The sequence below is a fragment of the Phocoena sinus genome, chromosome 21 (assembly GCF_008692025.1).
Source record: "Phocoena sinus isolate mPhoSin1 chromosome 21, mPhoSin1.pri, whole genome shotgun sequence".
Classification (NCBI taxonomy): domain Eukaryota; kingdom Metazoa; phylum Chordata; class Mammalia; order Artiodactyla; family Phocoenidae; genus Phocoena; species Phocoena sinus.
The window spans coordinates 10,913,291-10,936,429 of NC_045783.1; the positions used below are offsets into that span (position 1 = coordinate 10,913,291).

General features: G+C 47.6%; 1 protein-coding gene across 1 annotated transcript in view; it reads right to left on the reverse strand.

The window, feature by feature from the left end:
- Positions 1 to 8,342: 8,342 nt before the first annotated feature.
- DLGAP2 (DLG associated protein 2) overlaps positions 8,343 to 23,139 on the reverse strand; it is a 145,789-nt gene continuing 130,992 nt past the window's right edge. Inside the window, exons 10-12 of the mRNA XM_032618450.1 lie at positions 16,971 to 17,062; positions 10,956 to 11,108; positions 8,343 to 8,561 (exon numbers count right to left, since the gene is read on the reverse strand). Coding sequence (XP_032474341.1) covers positions 8,343 to 8,561; positions 10,956 to 11,108; positions 16,971 to 17,062 — 464 coding nt within the window. The remainder of the gene's footprint in view (positions 8,562 to 10,955; positions 11,109 to 16,970; positions 17,063 to 23,139) is intronic.

Sequence of the window (23,139 nt, forward strand, 5' to 3'; positions counted from 1 at the left end):
ATAGAGTTACCATATGACCCAGCAATCCCACTCCTGGCATATATCCAGAGAAAACCATAATTCAAAATGATACATGCACCCCAATGTTCATTGCAACACTGTTTACAATAGCCAGGTCATGGAAGCAACCGAAATGCCAATCGACAGACAAATGGATAAAGAAGCTGTGGTACATATATACAATGGAATATTACTCAGCCAAAAAAAGAATGAAATAATGCCATTTGCACCAACATTGATGGACCTAGAGATTGTCATACTGAGTGAAGTAAGTCAGGTTGAGAAAGACAAATATCATATTATCGCATATATGTGGAATCTAAAAACATGGTACAAATGAACCTATTTACAAAACAGAAATAGAGGCACAGATGTAGAAAACAAACTTAAGGTTACCAGGGTGTGAGGGGAGGGATAAATTGGGAGACTGGGATTTGGGATTGACGTATACACACTACGATATATAAAATAAATAACTAATAAAGACCTACTGTGTAGCACAGGGAAGTCTTCTCAATACTCTGTAACGGCCTCTATGGGAAAAGAATCTAAAAAAGAGTACATATGTGTATATGTATAACTGATTCACTTTGCTGTACACCTGAAACTAACACAACATTGTAAATCAACAATATTGCAATAGAAAGTCATAAAAAAAAATAAAGAGGTAGTGTGAGCGAAGGCTAAAATATTAGGTATGTGCTCTCAGTTATTTTGAAATGGTTTCTCTTAACTGAAAACTTATAAATCATGATTGTTCTCAGGCGAGTTGAACGGAAAGGATTCGTAAATGGGTTCAGTTTCCCGAACAGTCCTTACGCGGAACTCACGAGCCTCGGCGGGAATTCTCAACGAACGGCACACAACTCACCGAGGGAAATCAGACCACAGTCTCACCCGTCCTGACTAGAGACTTTTTTTCTCCATCTTGCCGCCGCCATCAACTTACCTCGAAACCTCGGCGAGGCCGGAGCGGGTGGAAGGAAGAAAGCAGTTTGCAGAGACGGGAAGCAAGTCCGGGGTGAACATGGGGCGGGTGCTGAGGAGCCTGGTTGCCCCCACCAGACTGTCCATGCTTCCTGGGGGGCTGGAGGGAGAGGCTCAAAGGGGGAGCCGCCTGCACTGACCTCCTGCAAAAGCCAAGGGGCCAGAAGCAAGGAGGCGGCAGAAGCCACGGGAAAGCAGGGATTCCCAGCAGGCAGCGCGAGACTAATTGGCAACAGGCGGGAGAAGGAAGCACAGGTGCCCTCGATCACGCTGATGCGAGAAGAGCTACCCAAGCAGAGCGGCGCCCAGCCCGCGCCCACCCAGGGGCCTTTCCCCGCGGCGGCCTGGGGGTTCCGCGGAGACAGCATCCCCCGCTCCCTGAGCCTGAGTGGCAGACCCCACACGTGCCCTGACACGCCTCTTGTCCTGCAACGCAAGAGAATCTAAAACACGCATTAACTGGTTACCGTCGTACTTACTAGTTTTAAGCTCGTTTTCATCTGTGCCATTTTTTGCATCCATAGGAAACCTGTCGCCTTAATAAATGTCCTTTTCTTTTCAGCAGGTAGAGGAGGCGAGTCCATTTCAACAAGGAAGTATATACTGGGGGAAGGGTGCAGTTCTCCGGATAAGATTCTTGGGTCTATATAATTATTCTGAGTTTAAAAATCACACGAGAATTCACTCCAATAAAAAGTAGACATTACTTTTCTCCAAAAATTTAATCGCAGAACTATTTACAGGAGGTGAACATCAACAATACAGAAATCAGACGAGAGAGGCATTATCCTGGAAGAAAAGGTGAGCGCGTTTTTCTTATCATCAGCGGAGAGTGAAAAGAAGTCAGGAGGAAAAAGAACCCAAATGACACAATCCTTCAATGCCTCGAAGGACCAACATTCTGAGAAGTTATTGACAAGAAGAAAGAAAGTGTGGTGTGGACTGCGTCCTGTACATTCGGCGCAGGCATCCTGCATGCTAGGAAACAGAATTTATCAAAAGAACCAGAAAAGCATGAGAAAGAGAATTCCATAAAATCGTTTAATTCCAGTGAAGAGTAACTTTGTACAGATGTCGAACATTTGGCTCTCTGTTCATCCTCATTGTTGATGTGACTTCATATGTATATATATTTATATACTTTAAAAAAAAAAACAAAAAACTTTAACAGCTCGTTTCCTGGTTCTAACATTCCTCGAATTTCTGTAGGAGGCATTTCCTTTAGTCCTCAGGCCACACCTGGGTATTGTGGCATGTGACATGGGGGGTGGGTGTGTGGACCGCTCTCCGGGCGGGGAGGACCCGCACGGGGAGGAGAGTGACAGCATTTGGAAATAAGAGTTCAGAAGTAGCCTAGGATTCACTACCGGCGAGGGGAAACTTTTTGAATTCAGCAAACCGGTTATAAAGTGGAGGGAGAGAGACGTACTGAGCCCTTTAAGTGATGTGATAGCAGTCAAGCGATGGGCTGGGCCGTGGCGGGGTGAGATGGGCAGGGGGGTGTCAAAGAGCGGGTGAATGGCACCTGTGAGGTACCACAGACAGCCTTGGAGCTCCCTTCTTGCCTGTTCGCCAGCACGAACCGACATCCTCTCCCTGGTCTGCTTGAAAGACAGAAATGTGTACACAGGTCTGGCAGAGACCTTTCCTTTCACCGTCGCCTCTCCTCCACTGAGGATGTGATCGCTTGCGTTCCCGAGGCTTTCAGGTTCAGAATAAGCACCCATGATGAAGAGTCACATAAAATCTAAGAAAGGGAGGTAAACCCCTGTTACCTGTGTATGTGTGTGTGTATATACAAAATCTTTTAAAAAGTAGTGTTGTCGTAGGTAACTAACATTTCCTCTGCAAAGAAGTCATCTGTCAAGAGTTGAGATTGAAACTTGAAATAATTTCTTTAAATGCTGGATCAAAATGCCAGGGTTAGGACAGCAATTCAGGAAATTACGTGGATTTCTCGATGTTGCAAGGATGAAGAGGTGGAGTTTCCTCGGAGCGTTCCCACGGGGCACTTCACGTTCTCTGAGGTGTGAAACGGGGTCATTATAAAAAGCCAGGCCAAAGGGGCCAGTTTCACAAACCTTCAGCGATTTTGGTACGTCTGATTCCATCCTTGGCACTGTCCCACATGCTCAGCTTTCTGTTTCCAAATTATTTTTTCTTTCTCACGTTCACGTTTCACTCAAGAGCTCGTCATTTCATCTAAGATGACGCTGTGCTTAAGCAGTGGTGAGAACATCACCTCATTCTGGGTGGTGCCTGGTCCTTGTTCGTGGAAACATCTAGAAGCGCTTGCCATCAAAGCCAGAAGAAACGGAGAAAGGCCCCCAGTAGTTCTCCATTTCCAGGCCTTCACGGAGCTCCTGGCTCCTGCCGAGCCCAGACAGCCCTCTCAGGAGGGGACCGCTGCGTTTGGTGGTCCTGACCATCTCTGAGATGCTCAGGAAGCGACTTGACCTCCGCACACATCCGCCACACAGAAGGGGGCCGTGGGCATCGGCTTTATCAAGAACGGACACTTTCACACCTGATTCCAAGGAGCTCAGAGGACGTGAATGTCATCAGTCTTCACAAAATGTCTGTGAGGGCGACGGGGATGGGAGAAAACTGAGACGCGGGGTCAAGAGAAGTTGCGGCTGATGTAGGAACAGAAGCCGGGCTTCTCATTCGACTCGAGAACCGTCTGCAGCCACTCTGTGCTAAAGGGCGTTTCCTTAAACTGTAAAAGGGCGCCTTTCCCAGCATTGCGTCCACTGCCCACACTTACTGCAACTGTCAACTTCGTAAAGGGACCAGGTGGACCCTTGCTGTGAAGGCACAGGGCTCTGACGGGACCTGATGCCGCGAGCTTTATGACAAATGGTGCAGGGGGTGCTGGTGAAGCCGCTTCCACGGCTCCAGCCTGGTGGTGAAACGTACCAACTAACCAGCAGCTGCTACGGTCTTGGTTACTGACGCTTGAGGTTTTCTATTTTATTTTCAAATTCTGGAACCCTGTATTCAACCAAAACTTTCAAACAAGTGTAAACAAGTATGCAGATAAAAACAAAGGAGAACCTCAGGGGCTAGTATATGAAACCACTGTCTTCAACTACCTGATTAGTATGTTAAATTTGCAGTAAAAAGAGAAAAAAAATCAGCGGTTCAGGCTCTGAGAAGAAAGGAGGTGCCTGGGAAACGTGCACAGGTGAAAGATGTGGGATGGAGCAATATGGCTCATTGCTGGGAGACGTGACAGGATTGTCCCACTTTTCAGAAAGGCAGGGAGGTGCGGCATCCAGGTGCCCTCCCCAGGCTTGAACCGTTGGGGCTGCCCTTCTCCATCCGAGGTGGGCACGTCCCTGCCTCACTGGCTGAAGTTCTTGGAGGCCTCCACTCCCCTGGACCAGGTGCTGGTGACTCTGGCCAGCCTGGGGGCCCACACGTTCCCAAGCTGGTTCCAGATGAGGCACGTGGGACCTTCCGGGAACCCGACAGAACCCTGAACGAGGCTGATGGCTCTGCCAGCAAAAAGCAGCTCAGGCCTTGGCCACGTCTCCCTTGAGATGCCCCAGTGGCCTCCAGATCCTCAGGGCGCTCGAGGTCTGTGCGATTTGACCCAGTTACTGCCAATGGGAAAAGGCTTTCTGATGAGGACCGTTCCTCCTTTCTTCTGCTCCCTACTCGCCACTGAAAGCTTTGGCCCAAATCAGGCAGCTGCTTTGAAGAGCCCACATTCAGAGTCACTCCAGGCACTTGGACCAAACGTCTGCAACATGACTTTTCTTTCCAGGCAGAGTCCACCCTGGACCGGGCCGTGGATCTGAGTGAATATGCAACGCGGGATCTTTGAACTAAAGCGATGGATACGGTGGTTGCTCCACATGGTATTGGGAAAGGCCAACGGGAGCACAGACCCCAAAAGAAATGTTCAAAGCCCAAGCATCTGTGGGCTCTGGAATCGTGTTGTCTTCTGGTCATAAATTTGGCCACTTCTACAGGATCTAGCAGGGAGAGTCCCTCTACTTTTAGGGTCACTGACTTGCTGGTTACTTTTTTTTTAAAGAGGGAATCTTAAATGTAATCTGTTATTTTTCCTAATACACTTTTCTACTATTTACTGCCGGAAGTCTTTAGTCTCGATCTTGAGGTGCAAACATCAACATTTCCTTTTAAACAAAAATGTAATGTTTTGGTATCATACAACAGTTCGATTCTTCATACCCCATTCTAGGATGGTTCTATAGATTTGCTGAGGAAAAAATGGTAATGATGGTCACTGAGAACAACTACTTTTAAGTTAAAGCCAACAATAACAAATGAAGACGTATGAGATGAATTACATCGAAAGCGCACTTGTGAACAAGTGACATTTGCCTTGTTTGGGTTTTGTTAAACTTTAGGACCCTGTTTATCATACTTGTGTTCTGACTTGGAAAGTTAAGTAGGGCCTTCAGCATGGCAACATCAACTCGTTGGCTGTGAGGAAAATGATTTCTAAAGGGGTACCTGGGTTATAACGGTTATGGGCTGTATCTTCAGGGAATACAAGTCTGTGATCACAGAGAACATGGCACTTTCCATCACAATGTTCCTAGAACATCGTGCATTATTTCAACCATATTCTCAAATTTACGTATAATCTTTTAGTAAAGTTATATCCACGACGTGGTGAAACGATCACAGGATAGTTCTGTGTCTGTAGAAGTGACTGTAATAAGTTAGTGTGATGGACTGACACAGTATTATAAACAGTTTTATTTTTCTTTACATGTACAATGTGTAAACATGGCTTATCGTCTGCATTTCATGATGGGATGTCACCATGAGAACGGATATATTGCACTTGGTCGTGTCACACAAACGGGTACCATTCCATCAGACCCAGCCGCAAGCATCCCCCCTGCCCCCCGTCACACGACCTTCTTTGGAACAACGTGGACCAAACAGGGGTTCGTACACGTTCCCCACTTCGCATCAACAACTGATGTCAAATTTAGTTGTAGGTGAACTTGCTCACCAAGGGATGGTTTAGGCCAAGACTTTTGGGGATTTTAAGATAAAAATGAGTCTACAAAACATAAAGAAAATTAATCCAAATCCAGCGAGTACTTTGGTTTAAGTCAGCATCAGAGAATCTGGGATCTAAAATCATTATTGTCTAATTTTATCATTTGTTGGTATATATTTTGTACAAGTTCAAGGAAATGAGATAAAACCCATCAGCTTCCAGGCGAGGCACACGTGAGTAGGTTGGCAAACACGTATGCAGTTTACATTTCCCCACGTGAATGAGTACACACCGAGTTTTCTGTGGTTATTCCTAAAGAACTGTTCGTCTTAATAATACATCATGTTTAGCGTCTAAAATGCCAATGCTTGCAAATACGTTTGTCTTTAACATAGTATACTGAATACAGGAAGGAGCGTCATTATTGTATACTACTCAGGATTTAGGTATTTATTTAGGTAGAAAAAATGTTTAGAATACTCTGGGGGAAATAGGATTCATTTATAGAAGAATATTTCAGGGAATTTTTTTTTTTTTTTTGCATTTTTCAAGGATATACATTCGTACTGATTTTTGCTTCCAAATATATTTTAAGGCTGTTTGGTAAAATATATACCAGATATGAGGTTCCATTTACAGGGTTTTGTCCTTACAGGGAATTCTTAACTACTCAGCTTTAAAAAAGTAAAACTTTGAAGCTAAACATGCTTTAATGTCATCTGTGCTCCTACGAACCCCATGCTTCGTGAAATGTAGAATACGAGGAAAAAGAAAAGCTGCAGGCGTTAAGGCGCGCCCCAGCTGTGCAAGGACCTTACCGAAGGCTCTCATACATTATCAGGCTGCAGGGAGAGCTGGGTGCGTCTTAAAGTGCGAGTCAAGGTAGGAATACAAAGTGCTATGGGGGAGGGTCTGTGCTGCTGGGCTGGGGGCACAGCACTCGGGGGGCCACAGGGGACCCGGCGTTCGGGCGGAAACGCCGCGTCACCTGCTTTTACCTGGAGTCACAGCGAGGACTCTAGTATGGGGTCAAATGGATAAATCCACAGGCGCTTCCTCTGAAGTGATGTCTGAACAGACACACACACCGTCGGATTGGAACAACGGTCACGGCATCTAAATTTCATGAGACGAACGGGAAACCTTCCGTTAGAGACCTTCCTATTTTTCTCTGGTGCCAATCAGAACCACGAAAACGAAGGACTTTTGCTGAAGTCCACAGGTGGAAATCACCATGTGCCCTTGTTCTTTTTGTCTAAAACAGGCAAGAAATGTATTCTTGACTTTAGCCATACTGCATAGGACAAACGAATTCTGGAAAAATACAAATGTAAACTACGTTTCTTCTTTACCATTTAAACTGAGAGATACTTACCACTCACATTCATGTTTCTTAAACTTTTTACAACATCACGACTGTCATTTTAAACAAGCAAACGTTTTGTTTTGTTCTGTTTTAAAAGGATACCCTGGAAAGTCAACTGACAGAGCATTTGAGAATATATATACATCTATAAAGAAAAAAATCACATGGTGCATAAAGGGTGAAACTTAAAGACAGAACCATGTGTGACATTTTAAGTTACAAAGGAATAAAAAATAAATGACTCTTTTATCTGAGTGAGGACAACTCTTTGCTCTTTTCTACTCCTGCTACAGAAGTGCCAGCCTTTCTTAAGACTCTGCTCTGTTTCCATCTGTCTCTCCCTGTGTGAATGAACATTCAGCTGACTTTCTGACTGTGTAGATGCTGCACTGAATATCTGTGGCGGGGGCGGACTCCTCACCCCCCAGGTTTCTGGAGAAGCACACGGCGGGGAGATTGGTGGCTGGGGAGATGACTTCTCATCACCATAGACTTGGCACAGAGAACCACGTGAGGGGTCAGCTGGGTTCAGGGCACGGTGACCCCAGGCCACGGGTGGGGTCTTTCTTTCCTGCACTCAAGCTGTAGCACCTTCCTCTTGGGTGTCTAATGCCTCGAGTGAGTGGTGAGATGCACCCATTCATAGTTTTTTTTGTTATTCTTGCCTCTAATATCACACAATTTATAAAAATATAAATAACAAAGTGTGAACTGGGTTCCATCTCGAGAGGTGTTCCTCGTACCCCTCTGAGAACAGAGTGGGTATGTCAGGTGTCCCCATGCCTCTCCATCCCTGCTGACGGGAAGCCAGGCCATCCGGGGAGAAGTCGTCGTGGCCGTGAGCTCGCGAACCGTGGACGTCAGGGTGTTCCAGGGTGTTTATGGCACAAACACAACAGCCGGGGCGAGCTCGCTGGAGGAGTGACACAGGAGTGACCAGGGATGTGATGCACGGCACGGGTGATGGGAAGAAGGGGAGGGAGGGGCGGGCCCGGAGCCCTAGAGCCGGGTCTGGGCCTCGGGGATGTAGATCTCGATGCTGTCGGCCCGCTCGCTGGCCGAGCTCTGGCGGAAGGACGCTGCCCTCTTGGCGGCCGCCAGACGCCTCCGGGCCTCCTGGCGCTGTCTGTCCGGCAGGTCCAGAGACTTCTCTCGGGTGATGGGAAGTTTCCCTTTGGGGGGCTTCTTTGGTATTGGAGGGGGGACCTTTCTTTCTTCCTGAAAAGCATCACAAGTCAAAATTGGGGCAGTCAGAGGAGCCCGGCCGTCCCCCCAGCTCACAGCCCCGCGCCCACCCGATGCCGCGTGACCCTGCCCGGGGTGGACCTGCTGTGCCTGCCCCCAGATCCCCGGGGCGGGGGAGTGTTTACACACGAGGACATCCATCCTGCATGTGTGCGTGGGACGCCGCCCTAGTCTTAGAGTTATTTTGACCCTGTTGCTGGGCGAACACTTGACAAGTGCTCACAGGCTCGCTCACGTTCTTGAGTTTCCCAGGGGTCTCGGAAGATGCCGCCCGACAGCCCTGTCCTATGCGACAGTCTTTTCAACAGACTCCAAGGTCCAAGGACACGGAAACCTTCTCGCAGGGTGTCCCAGGGAACCGACGTCCAGATGCTCTACTATGGGCCTTAAGCCCTTTGACATGAACTAGATATGATGTTTCGCTTCCTTGGTAAAAGGATGCAAACAACTATTTCTGACCCTTAGCTCGTGTTCTCAAACAAGTCACCCCAAGATACGTGTATGCCTCTTCCAGAAAGAGAAATGGCACAATTCTGCCGCAAAGGAACACACAATGCTTGCAAGGGTCCTGGTGGAAGGCCTGTGTCCCACACTGTGTTCTCTATTTGCTGTGGCCCCTCGCTAACAAGGCTGGACCTTCCCAGTGGATGGAGGGCGGGAACTCCGCAACCAGTATCCTTGTCAGGAAAGGGGATGTTACATACGGGGCCTGGATGCTGCCTTTTCTGAGAAGATAGCTGTTGAGGGGGGCACCCACTCCTCTCTTTCCCTTCAGCCTCCAAAAGAATCCGAAGGGCACTAGATGGGCCCGGGCTTGGCCATTAGCACAGGTTCAGGTGAACACATGGCAGAATCTTGATGTTGTGTGCTGTTGTTTTTGGCAGGAAGATGGTTTTGGTGTCTGACACTTTGTTCCCATGACTTATTTTAAAATGACTTGGACCAGAAGCAACGTCCCTCCCGGCTTTTCGGCAGGGGTACAATCAGGGGTAATTAATTTGTGAAGACTTGCAGCTATTTCAAAATTTAACCCCTGCCTTAAGTGCTTGACTGTGATTATCTCTCTCTCTCCTCTCCTTTCGCAGCCTCTGAAATATGGGACTGTAAGAAATCAACCATTCTTGTGAGTCTCCGTTTTCAAGAGGCTCACAGATTCCCTGCAGTGGAAGCGGGGGTGGGGGGCAGGTGGCCGAGCAGATCTATGAGGCAGAGGGTCAGGACTTGTGTCCCGGGTGCAGGACACGGAGCCTCGGCCGCGTTCAAGGGCTGCTCGCCTTCTGGACGGGGTGCTGTACCCTCAGCAGGAACCGTGTTCATTTTGAGGACTACTCTCTGTGTGCAGTTGAGGTGGAAGGGATTATATTAGCTGTCAATTACCGAAGAATGAAAAATAGGGAGGATTTTTGCATATCATCAGACTAGTTTGATAAGTTGTATTTTTAGTGATTTCTTTGAAGAACTTTTTCATTTGGAATCATTACTTATGATTTCCTTCACTTCAAAACCAAACCATAGATTTCCTGGACTTGCTTATGTACAACCTGATGGTTGGCGGGCCCCTCAGCCCCGTTATCTGCGGTGGAGCGATGGCCTCCAGCCTGGAGCCCCACAACGATGGTGGGCAGCACGTTTCTGGGAAAATGGCGGCTGCTGCTGCTGCTTTCATTCTAACTATCTAGATATACACCCTGAACGACAGATTAAACACCACTGTCCCAAGTATGTTGGATTAATTTTCTTTATCATTTTAATTGATAATGTCTGTCCAGAAACATCAGATTATGATAACGTAGAACTTCTCTAAAATGTGTTAGGAAGTCAATGTCTTTATAGCTAATTCACACTTATCTATCAGCCCCAGTAAAGATGATCTCTAGAGGGAAGAGGTGAAACCATAGCTTCAAACTTAATGGACATTTTCAGCCTATTTCAGGGCCAGGAAGTCTACCTCTTCAAATTGTTCAGGGAAGTTTCAAGTGTTCCCTGTCTTCAACTGCAGATGTGCGACTGGAAAGTTTATCTCCACAGGAGGCATTGTAACTGAACTGAAACTTCCCCGGTGGGAAGCAGTCTCCGTACAATCCAAGCAGAGGTTTGATGGCGATAACGCAGGGGACAGACCCTACCGGAAACCAGACCGCGGCAGACAGCGTGAGTTTTGTTGGTGTCTTCCGGGAATTGTCAGCAAGAAAGGGTCTCATTACACATGCTGACGACTTTAGCTCCACCCCGATCACGTACACATGGGTTTATCCCTGAAAATCGGATCCCGCACTGTTAATCAAAGACCGAGACACACATAATAACGTGGCATTTGGAGCACGCGGCCTGGACGCCGGGAGGTGGCAGCGGCAGGTGGGGGGTTACCTTCCTCTCCGGGGACGCCAACTCCTTCCAGTCACTGAGCTTCAGCTGGTGCAGCTCGTCAAACTTCATGCTGACGTCCTGGACGGACAGCTGCAGCATGTCCCAGTACCCGGCCAGGTCCTGCGAGGTGGGCCTGGGCATGGCGCTGGGGTCCTGCCGACACATAGGCGCAGGTTAGAGCTGCTGAGAACTCGGAGGGCGGGGGCGGGGCTGCTCTTCCCAAGGAAGCGGGTTAGGGAGAAGCCCCACGAGTTCAGAATCGGGTGCAGATATTCCCGAGGGCCCACGAGGATTCAGGAACAGTTCCCTTAAGTATTTGCTGACAGTTAAAAAGTCTGAAGAGGCTACATTCTGTATGGTTCCAACTCTAGGACCTGTTGGAAAAGGCAAAACTATGGAGACAGTAAAAGACCAGTGGCCATGGGGGTTGGGGGGAGGAGGGGTGACCAGGTGGAGCACAGAGGATTTTTAGGGCAGTGAACCTGCTCTGTGGGATGCTGTAATGGTGGATGGGTGTCATGATAACTTTGTCCAAACTCGTAGAATGTCCAACACCGAGAGTGAGCTCTGATGGGAACCACGGAGCCTGGGTGGTGGCGTGTCACTGGAGGTCCATCAGTTATAATAAAGGACCACCTGGTGGGGATGCTGATGGTGGGGAAGCTGTGGTGTGTGCGGGCAGGGGGTGTATGGGATTTTTCTCTGTATTTTCACTCAATTCTGTTGTGAACCTAAAACTGCTCTAAAAAATAAAGTCTATTAACCTGATTAAGAAAATGGGCAGAGGATCTGTCTTCCAAGGAAGACATACAGATGGCCAACAGGTGCATGAAAAGATGCTCAACGTCACTAGTCATCAGGGAAATGCAAACTGAAACCACAATGAGATGTCACCTCACACCTGTCAGAATGGCTACCAACGAAAAGACAAGAGATAACAAGGTTAGTGAGAACGTGGAGAAAAGGAAGCCCTCGTGCACCGCTGGTGGGAATGTAAATTTGTGCAGCTGTGATGGAAAACAGTATGGAGTTTCCTCAAAAAATTAAAAATAGAACTAGCACACAATCCAGCAGTTCCACGTCTGGGTATTATGTGAAGAAAACAAGAACACTAATTCTAAAAGATATATGCACCCCAACGTCCATAGCGGCATTATTTATCAATACAATAGCCAAGATGTGGAAACAACCTAAATGTCCATCAACAGATGAATGGATAAAGGAGATTACATATATATATATATATATATATATATATATATATATATATACACACACACAATGGAATACTACTCAGCTATAAAAAAGAACGAAATCTTACCATTTGAAACAACATATAAGTCAGATAGAAAAAGAAAGATACTGTATGATTTAACTGATATGTGGAATCTAAAAATTAAAATGAGTGAACAAAAACCAAAATGAGTGAAATAGAGTCATAGATACAGAGAAGAAACGGCTGGTTGCAGAGGGAAGGGGGTGGGGGGAAGAGAGAAATAGGTGAGGGAGATTAAGGGCTATGAGCTTCCAGTTGCAAAATAAATGAAATGTACAGTGTGGGGGATACAGTCAACAATTATGTAATACCTCTGTGTGGTGACGTATCGTAACTAGATTTACTGTGGTGATCAGCTTGAAACATCAAATCACTATGTTGTGTTAACAGGAACTAACAGTGTCGTAGGTCAGTTGTATTTCAAAAACAAACAAAGAAACAAACTCTTAGAAAAAGAGATGAGACTTGTGGTTACTGGAGATGGGGTGGGGAGTGGCAGAAGGGAGTCAGAAGGTACCAACTTCCAGTTACAGGATAAACAGGTGCTAGGGATGCGATACCCAACACGATAAATACCACCAACGCTGCTGTGTGTTATACAGGTAAGCTGTTAAGACAGTAAATCCTAAAAGTTCTCATTGAGAGGAAAAATATATTTTTTCTATTTCTTTACCTTTGTACCCATAGGAGATGATGGATGTTCGCTAAGCTTACAGCGATAATTATTTCATGATGTATGTAAGTCACATCATGATGTGGTCCCCCTTACATTTATTCAGTGCTGTATGTTAATTCTATCACAACGCAACTGGAGGAAATGAGAAGAAGAAAAATAAAGTCTACTGAAGAATACACGTGTAGTTACAGGCCTTCACTGTTTCATTTTGAAAACGCTTTCTTGGAACCTGGGGATGGTGGCACGTGTTAAGGCTCCAGCCGCTTGACAGTTTATTCAGGCCCCAGGGTTCTGGTCGCCTGTGGGGTTACTGGGAAGCTGGTGCCCGGGGAGGGTCTGCAGTGCTGCTGGTGGTCATAGGCGCTGGGGAGATGGGCCTGGAGCCACGGCCGTTTCTGTTTGTTCCCTGAGCCGTCTCAGCCCTGCTTCTGAAGGTCAGGGATGCCCTACAAATGTACCATGTATATTTCGTCGCTCCCATGTGGAGGGAGGGCAGGCACGTTGATCTCCTGAAGGGTCAGAACTGTCGTGCAGGTGATGTCACGGAGCGGCACACAGGCAGCCAAGGGTGCACGTGGCCCCGAGGTGGGTTTGCTTCTGCACATGGCACCTGATGTATGTTTAGTTTCAATGAGTAGTCTCTACTTAAAGCTGGGTGACTCCACAGGAGCAGAGAGCCAGTGGCCTGGCCACGCCCCCGGCGCCCAGCGATGGCTGGTGACCACGGCCTCAGGTTCCCCGGGCTGCGTGACCTGCCTGCAGGCACCTGAGTTTGCCACCCTCGGTGTGTGGATTTTTCTGGTGTGGTTCCCTCGATTCAGTGCGGGGCTATCTCAGGTTAAACAGATAGAGAAATTTCTGATAGGTAAACATTTATCTGAATTCGCTTAAAATGTGCCATTTCCGGCTTGTTCATAAGTCCTTCCCATGAAGCACATCAGGAACTTCTATTTGGTTGGGTTTAAACTTCCTTTAACCTTTGTCTTAGTCCATCTGGGCTGAGAGAACAAGAAAACCACAGACTGGGGGCTTATGAACAGCACAGTCTACTTCTCCCAGTGCTGGAGGCTGGACGTCCAAGGTCAAGATGCCGGCAGATCCTGTGTTGGGTGAGGACGCCCTTCCTGGTTCACAGACGGCGTCTTCTCTCGTGTCCTCACGTGGAGGAAGGGCTGGGGGCTCCCTGGGGTCTCTGTTATGAGGGCACTGATCCCAGCATGGGGGCCCCACCCTCATGACCTCGTCATGTGAATGTTTGGGGACACAGACATTCAGTCCTGGTTCCACATCCACATCCACTAGGTCACTCTTTGAGCCCCGCCTGTTCTGCTGATGCAGCCAGATGGCAGCTGTGCTGACCTGAGGGCAGACGGTAAGAACCACTGTCCAAGCGACTTGCACAAAACGCCCTCGTTTTCTCCTTCTCCGTCTGGAGTGAAAGTTGCAAGCCAGGGCCATTGTCTGCAGTTTGAAGCTCGTTCTCCATTGAGCCACCAGGAGGCGAACTGGGCGTGTGGATCGAGGAGCCCAATGGGCAGGTGCAGTGTCAGGTGCAGGGTCAGGTTCAGGGTCAGGTGCAGGGTCAGGGTCAGGGGAAGGTTCAGGGGCAGGTGCAGGTTCAGGTGCAAGGTCAGGTGCAGGCTCAGGGGCAGGGGCTGGGGCAGGAGGTTCCTCCAGTCACCTGGGTTGTCATGTACTTGCCTGTCTGAGCTCAGCCACTGCTTGTGAAGAAGAGCAGAGCGAAGGTCTTGCCTCTGGGCCGTGCTCTGCAGGTGATGGGGGTGCACGGGGCTCTCTGGACAGTCGGGGCTGGGGGGACTCCTCCCCCCAAAGGCGGGTCCTCAGCTGCTCTTCCGGAAGGTGACACAAGTACAACGTCCTCTCCCGCAGGTGCAGGCGTGATGGGGCCTGAACGTGTCCGAGGGATGGAACGGCTCCCCAAGTGGGACTTCGGGCCCTGGTCCTGCCCCACGGCTGTGCTGAGGCTCATGTCGCCCGAGAGTGGACTCTGTGGTCACCTACCCTCCCCGCTGGACTGGCGAAACCTTTGTCCTCCGGGCTCCCAGGGAGCAGAGGCCGTGGTGTCGGTGGAACTGGGCACGGCCAGGGTCTGGCTCTGCACGGGAGGTGGCTGCATCCGCGTCCACTGGACATTCGGACGCCCGATCTGTTTGTGTCATTTTTTCATGTCAGTGGTGAACCAGGCCAGTCCCCTACCCCAGCAACGTGTACAGAGCCATCCGTCCTTGCTAACCGCAGGCCGTGGGGTCCAGGTGGGATGTGGGCTCTGAGGCGCCATGTTCCGGAACATTCTTTGGGAGCTGTGTGTCCTGAGAAGGGCTGAGAAGAGACCGTGGGTCGTGTTCAAGTACACCGTTAGACCGGCCGGTCTGAGCGTGACTCCATTTCTCCCTGCTCTGGGGTGCTGAGCCGCTGGCCCGAGAGGTACCGATATCGACCCGCCAGCTTCCAGGGTGGGTCCTGCCCAGTGTCGTCCATCCTAAACAGCTGGTGGGCTCTTGACGTGTCTCCTTGACTGAAAACTAGTCACCGGCCTAAAGTTGCAAAGTGTGGACAGCGTGGCTTTGCTGAGCAAGGCCCCTGCTTGTACGGTCAGCATTTCAGCATTTCTGCTGACAGGCCTGTTTAGGGCCCCAACCTGACCTCCTCCAACAAATGCTCCAGACTCTTTTGGTCTAATCCTAGACGGAGGTCAAAAGAAATGGAAGCAGTCACGCCAGACTTTTGAAGGTTAACACAAAACGCAACCTGACATGTATAAGAGGGTGGATAATTTTTAAGCTTATAAAATGCAGATTTTATAAGCTTGAACAATGCGTCTCTGCTGAGTGCAGGGTGCTGGAGATGGGGACGACCCTCCCCACCAGACTCGGTGGAATGCGGACCATGCTCTCCAACGGCCTACATCAATTCCTTAAAGATGATCCATTAAATACACACGACGGAGGACGCTAGAACATGCCCAGTAAACGTAATAACTGAATGTTTCCACAGCTGTATGCTTCTTTCAGGGACTCTAAACCTGCCTGTTTCCCCTTTCAAATGTCGATTATAACTGCACGTCATAGGCAACCAGGCGGTAACTCTTTAAATTTCATGATGAACTGGAATGGGATTAATTGGAAAATATTAGAGAAAACATACTTTTTAATGATCCTGATTAAAAGGGATAAATTGGCAACTCTGACGTGCTCTGCTGCCTTTGATGTGGAAGAACGTTCTGTAAATCCACACGCCTCCTTGTACATTTAAAAGCCGAACAAAACAAAATCAAATCACCTTGAACCATTGCTATGGGAGACCTTGCAGAGACTTGTGTTTTAATGAAAATGTTTGGTCTGAAAGAAGTCAGTGTATGGATTATAAATAAAAGAACCTGTAAAGTAGCGTGATTACTGTTTAGTTATTTCTCCAAATAATATCAAGTGAATACTTTCTTTAGTCAGATAAGGAAAAGTGCGTGTGTAACAATATATATTTATATTTATTTATACATAGTATAGTATACATATAAGCATACATATAGGTAAGAGTGTCCCCTTGATCTTTTCAGGAAGATCAGAACCAAGTTTAATGCCAACCGTATTACCTAATTTAGTCCATGGTATTTCTGTTCACTCCTGACTGTAACATATAAAGCACAAATTACTTCTAAAATCTCTTCCTAATCTCTTGCATTGTGGTTGTTTACGTGTTTCTATTCAAGCCACCTCCTAGCACCGTCCTCACTGTGACATCCACCGTGACAGTGATTTACGCTTCCCCTCCATCCTGGGGTCCCCTGGGGGACAGCCAGGTGGCGGAGCACACCCCTCACGGCTGGGGAAACACCTGTCTCCTTCCCACCCCTGCCCATACCCCCATGGCCTCTCTGCTTTGGCTGCACTTTTAAATCACCCCCAAAGCTGGGAGTGTCCCCCTATTCATTCACCAGGCTGCACATGTGCAGGGATCTTTTAACAGGCGGGAACGCGGTGAGCACAGAAAGAACGGACGTTCAGCTTGGTTACAAGGGGCCGAGGTTACCTGAGGATCCACTTACCATGTTCTGTTGGCAAAGCCAGTAAAACTGTTGGAATTTCTGCGACATCAGAAGCTGGGCACTGCCAACAGCGCTCCTGATTTTCCCGAGAACTGTTAAGAAAAAAACAAGGTCAATTAAAAAACAAGAGCAAAAGCATCACACAAAGGGGATATGACCCAAAGAGCAAAAGCTATTATTCTATCATCTCTGTTACTGGAGGTGAAACTGCTGAGTTATTATGGCCACGGGCTGAACTGTCTTTCTGTCTGCTCCATTCCTGAGCAGGAAGGAAATTCAAAGATGACCTGTCCTACGGAGAGAAGCAAGTCAGAAAGAGAAAGACAAATACCGTGTGCTGACACATATATATGGAATCTAAGAAAAAAAAAAAAGGTCACGAAGAACCTAGGGGCAAGACGGGAATAAAGACACAGACCTACTAGAGAATGGACTTGAGGACACGGGGAGGGGGAAGGGTAAGCTGGGACGAAGTGAGAGAGTGGCATGGACATATATACACTACCAAGTGTAAAATAGATGGCTAGTGGGAAGCAGCTGCATAGCACAGGGAGATCAGCTCAGTGCTTTGTGACCACCTAGAGGGGTGGGATAGGGAGGGTAGGAGGGAGATGCAAGAGGGAGGAGATATGGGGACATATGCATACGTATAGCTGATTCACTTTGTTATAAAGCAGGAACTAACACACCATTGTAAAGCAATTATACTCCAATAAAGATGTTAAAAAAAAAGAGGACCAAATGCCAGCTACTAGGATACTTCAGTGTTGGGGGAAATTTAGCTTAGAAAGGTACTGCTAACACCACCAAGCCCTTCGGGGGTCAGCAGGGTGACCAGTTCCCCCGACCTGCTCACATCACCATCCGCTGACCCGTGGAAGTGCCACGTTCGGTGGTAGTGAGAACATCCCGCTTTGGGGCACCCTGTGGGCCAGCTCAGCTTTCAGGGGGTAGGAAGTGTCAGTTTAATCCAGAAGCGATTTCTAAGTTGTAAGACTTTAATCAAATAGCACTTAAAAAATGTAAATAATATAGTTTTGTCAGTGGAAAGGATTTAACCAATTACCCGATAGCTGTGACAACTCTGGGATTTTCACTGGGCAGATAAAAGACTTTGGGCATGAAATTTCTGGGAAAACCCCACACCTGCTACCTCCAGGGGCCTCCATGCTTCCCATCTTTCTGCCCCAGTCCTTCCTTAGCCTGTGTAAACGTCGTCATTATTTTGGAAATAATAGCTTTGGTGGATCCCAGCTCCCATGATCCTCAAAAGCACGTAGCAATCTGTAGGAGAACGTTTCTGGCGACTATACCCAGGCCCACTTATCTCTGATGTTTTGTCTATATGCAGCAGTTCCCAGCTATTTCACTGAGCTTACACAGCATCTTCCTCTGATGGCCAGAAGCATCTTCTGTTCTGGGTCCCCCTTGAGACTCTGTGCAGAACACAGATAACAACCAGCCACACGGACCCCCTGAAACTCAAAGTCGAGCCAGTTTGCTAGGCTGGCCATTCCCTCAGGCTTTCAGGAGAGCAGGGCAAGCTTGTCTCCAGTGCCCTGCGGGCAAGCCTTCAGGAAAAAGGGGGTTTTAGCCTGGAGGTTCGTCCGTCGTGAAGCAGACACAGCCATCACCACTAACAGGCTAGTTAAGTACTTACTCTGGACAGAATGCTTACGTCCTTGAGGTTTTATCTGGAGAAGAGCCCACAAAAGCCAACCCTATCAGCACGTGAGTCACCTGGGGGTCTGGTTACAGGCAGATTCTGACTCAGGGGGTCTGGGGTGGCGCCTGAGACCTGGCATTTCCACAGAGGTGGAGCCTGAGTCCAGAGAAGTAAACTCAATTTTGTTACCTTTCTCCCCAATTTCCCAAACATTAGTAATTTTGACAGGCAGCCTTCAATAAAATGACTTGAGACGTTTAACGTGCGTTAGAAAGTGGCATCAAAGACTGATTTCTGAGCCTGGCCACACAGCTGCTGAGACCCTGTTCCTCGGCCTCCCTCGAAGGGAACGGAGTCACAGACACCGTTGGGAAGGGCCTCGATACCACGTAACCAAGTGTCACATGTTGGAACTGATGTCCCAGAAATAAACCCATTGCTGTGAGGGGTGCTGAGGACACATCCTAATGTAACAGAATCAGCCACACAACAGAAGGGATAGCACAGCCTTCATCTTTACAGGGTGAGGACGTGGCCCCACAGACAACGTGTTCGTAACATGATGCTCTCCTGGGGAAGTTCATGGACTGCCACACTTCTTAGTTTGCCTGTGTTTTCTTACTTGTCCAGATTGTTGCTCTCCAAAGTTTTATTATGGCAAACTTCACACGCAGAAAACTTGAAAGAAAGTATCACAAGCAACTCCACCCCATCCCTTAGAATCACCAATCTCGGAGTGCGTTTATTTTCCTGACCCACTTGGATAAGCTGTGGCCAGAGCCCCATCCGCCATCATCCTGTACGACCACAGCGCCATGACCGCTCCTAAGAAATGAATAGTTCCCTAATATCATCCAATTCTAGCTTGCTCCTAAAATATGAAGAAGAATTAAAAATGTAACTTTTAATACAAGTGAGTTAGCTGGATAACACTCTGGCAACCTTTCAGACTTAAAAAAAAAATGTTGTCTTGTCAGCATCTTGACACCTGGGCCCTCGTGTCTCCTACCAATCCACTGCGGGAGGGGCTTACTCCCCCAGACCCCCCCATCCCGCCCACCTCCTCTGTCTGCTTTGCCTTCAGCCTTGCAGGAGGGCAGTGGGGTTGGAGCACCTCCTGGAAGGGCCGAAAATACTTCCTACTTTGTTTCCCCAAACTGAATATGTTTCTGCAGCTCTGGTCCCGCTGCTGCTGAGTGGAAGTTAGTTTTGTTTTTGAAAAGTTGAATTTTCACTTGTAAACCCCTGTAACTTGCATGACTGACGAAAACCTTTCAAGAGACTTGTTTTAACCAACCTGTCACTGCAGGACTATATAGAAGTGACTCATGGATAAGTGCACGTCTTTTCACTGACTCTATGCTTCCTGAAATGGTATTTATTTATTTATTGTTAATTTCTCTAAGCCTCAGTTTCTTTTTTTTAAAATTTAATTTTATTTATTTTTTTATACAGCAGGTTCTTATTAGCTATCCATTTTATACATATTAGTGTATATATGTCAATCCCAATGTAAAAAGTCAGTTTTACCCATTTTGAGGTTTTAATCCCCAATCTTCATATTCTTCTTTAAATGCACTTCCACGGAAGTGTTAATATAAAGTACTTCAGTTTATCATCTTTAGCACAACATGGATAGGTGGGTGATATGTGGGTGTTGACTTAATGCAGAGGAGACTTATTATAAAGGGTATAAATTGATGATTGCTAGAGAGAGATAATGGCTGTGAGAGTGTAGCTGATGACCTGATTGCAAATGGCAGGAGAATTTGCTGCTCAGTGAATGGGGATGATTCTATCTGATACCTATAATGTAAAGAGCTTCCTATAATTGCAAGGAATTTGGGGCGAAAATTCAATTTATTCTTTTCCACTATCCTTCCCTCGTTTTGTCACAGTTTAGACACTTTCTTTCAAGAGCTACAGATTAGGACGTATGCTCATCAGAATGCAAACCTACAAAGAACCTGAGACAACCCTGGCCTTTGATGTACAAAGAAATTTGATGAACTGACTTTGCTCCTTTAATTTATTTTTCACGCGTGTTCCACAATTTTCAATTCTATCTAAATTTGCTGTGAAATGCCAGGACAACATTTACACTATTCTTTTCTTTCAAAATTCGAGGTGGGTTTTTCTAAAATCGGCAGACTGTTTGAAATGATCATTTGAAGATGTATTACTCCGGGATCTCTTGGGATTCCTGCCTGACTCATTTCGTAGAGCAGGCTGGGGGGCACGGCTGCTTCCACAAACCCCCTCGCTTCCGGACCTCTGGCTTTATCATTTTCGTTTCGTTTCGTGTTTCTTGAGCACACGTTTCTTTTTATGCTCCAGTTTGCCTGCGGCCACTGGGTGGCTGGGCTGCGTGGGGACATCTCCGTCGGGCACTTACCACATCCTTAGCAAGAGCCGGGACACAACCAGGCTTGTGTGTCCCGGCAGGGGTCTGGAAGCAGTGGCTGCACGTTCCCTGGAGGACTGGTCAGGTCTCAGAGGCTGTAGCAGCTGTGCTGCTCAGGAGCATATCATTAGCTCTGGTCTTCAATGTGCTGTCTTTGCCGATGCGGACTCCTGGGCAAACTGCAGACCCAGGGGCAGATTCTCTGTGGCCCATGATCTCCTCGTCCCCTGCATTGCCACGTGGCCCACGAATCCTCAGGGTCACTCTACTTGTTGTCTGCTCTTCCCCGGGCACAGCGACCGAGCCACGCCCCCTGCCACCGCCGCCATCCAGGGAGCATCGCCCCTCCGCACGGAAGGACTGGGGGACCCATGCTGGACACCGAACCCCGACGCCGGCGTTAACGTGACTAGTGAAGCCGGGGTCCCTTAGATGAGGAAGGAAATCATCAAAGCCCCCAGCTCTGTGAGTCTGTGGGTCCATGCATCGGACTTGGTGATGTTCAGATTATTAGCTTTGGGGCAGAGCTGTTTTGGGGGCGAGAGAACGTCCCAACACCTCTCGAGAGACCCCATTGTTGAGTTCCTTATACCATTCATATTTCTACAGACCTGCTGAGTGAGATCTTTGTGGTTCTGGAACCATTTCTTTTATCTCAGAAAACATACTATTGTTTTTATGCCACTTACCCGTTTGGTTTAACATAACACAAAAAATCCCAAAACACTAGTCTAGTGATGGTTTACAATCCCTCCAGAAAATATAAATATATATATAATATAAATATATTATAAATATATATTTATATATCTATATAAATATAAATAAATATATACCTAAATAAATATATATTTATATTTATAATATATAAAATATATTATAAATATATATGAATATATATTATAAATATATATTTATATAATATAAGTATATTATAAATATATATAATATTTATGTATTAACAATAGGAAGCCTGCTTTAACATGCCTTAACTTAAACCAGTATTTAACTGGGCTCACGACGTTTTTATTAACCACAGAGGGCGGAATGAATCTAAATTTGTTCAATCGATTCAGTGAGCTGTGATTATAAAATTACAGCTCGGGAGAAAAGTTATCTCATGTAATGGAAATTTCAATATTCCAAGCTCAGGGTTTTGGTTCAACAGCCATTTAATTTAAGTTTCGCTTTTTGAAAGGGCCGTAACCAATAACCCTGTATCTGTTCTTAAAATGAGGACTGGACTTGCAGGTGATCCGACCTTCAAACATGACTAGGGCAACAGCTAAATGTGACTGGCACGGCGCTAGTTTAACGGGCAAAGCATACAGTTCAGGTTCAAAACAACTGTTCTGTCATCCTTGGCCACAAAAAAAGAAAGCCAGGCAAATAAGAGAAGAAATTAAGAAAATCATAAAAAGGATCCAGCAGATCTGTTCTCTGTTCTTTGCCTCTGAGCCTCATAGAAATGCAGTCACACGTGGTTATTAAACGGTGGCAGGAAAACCCACGCAGAGTCATGATTATTGAGCTGGTGCCTGAGGAACGGGGTCTTCCCCAGCCTGGCCGAGGGCGACTGCAGGATGCGTGGGGTTTAGATGCTACGCTTTAAGAAGGTGTGAGCAGGGCTGTGACCACCCCCCCCCCCACCCCCCCCCGCCGGGTGTGAAGGCTGCACCTCTTCCCGCCTTCTTCCTCTCTCTGACCCTCAGCTGCACAGGGCTTCTGCCAGGCACTGCTGGTGGATAATCGATGTACCAAGTGTGAGCCTTCCAGGAGCCTAAGATGTCAAACGACAGCGGGGCCGGGCGGTAAGAGCTCTGGGAAAACGCAGAGCCGTCCCCGCCTTTGAGCAGCACGTCCCCAAGGCAGTGGAGGACGACAGAGCCCAGGGACTCGAAAGGTAGTGGCTCAGCCTTCCCCTCGGTCAGGTGCAGAGTCCACGTCTAAGGGAAGGTCTTCCTGGAGGGTCTCCCAGCCAGTTCTCTGCCTCTGCTTGTGCCCCTGATCCTGCTCTCTCATCACCATCCCCCCACCCCCACCTGCTTGACCAAACCCACCTCCCCGTAAGGTCCAGCCCAGATGCCACTGTCACCAGG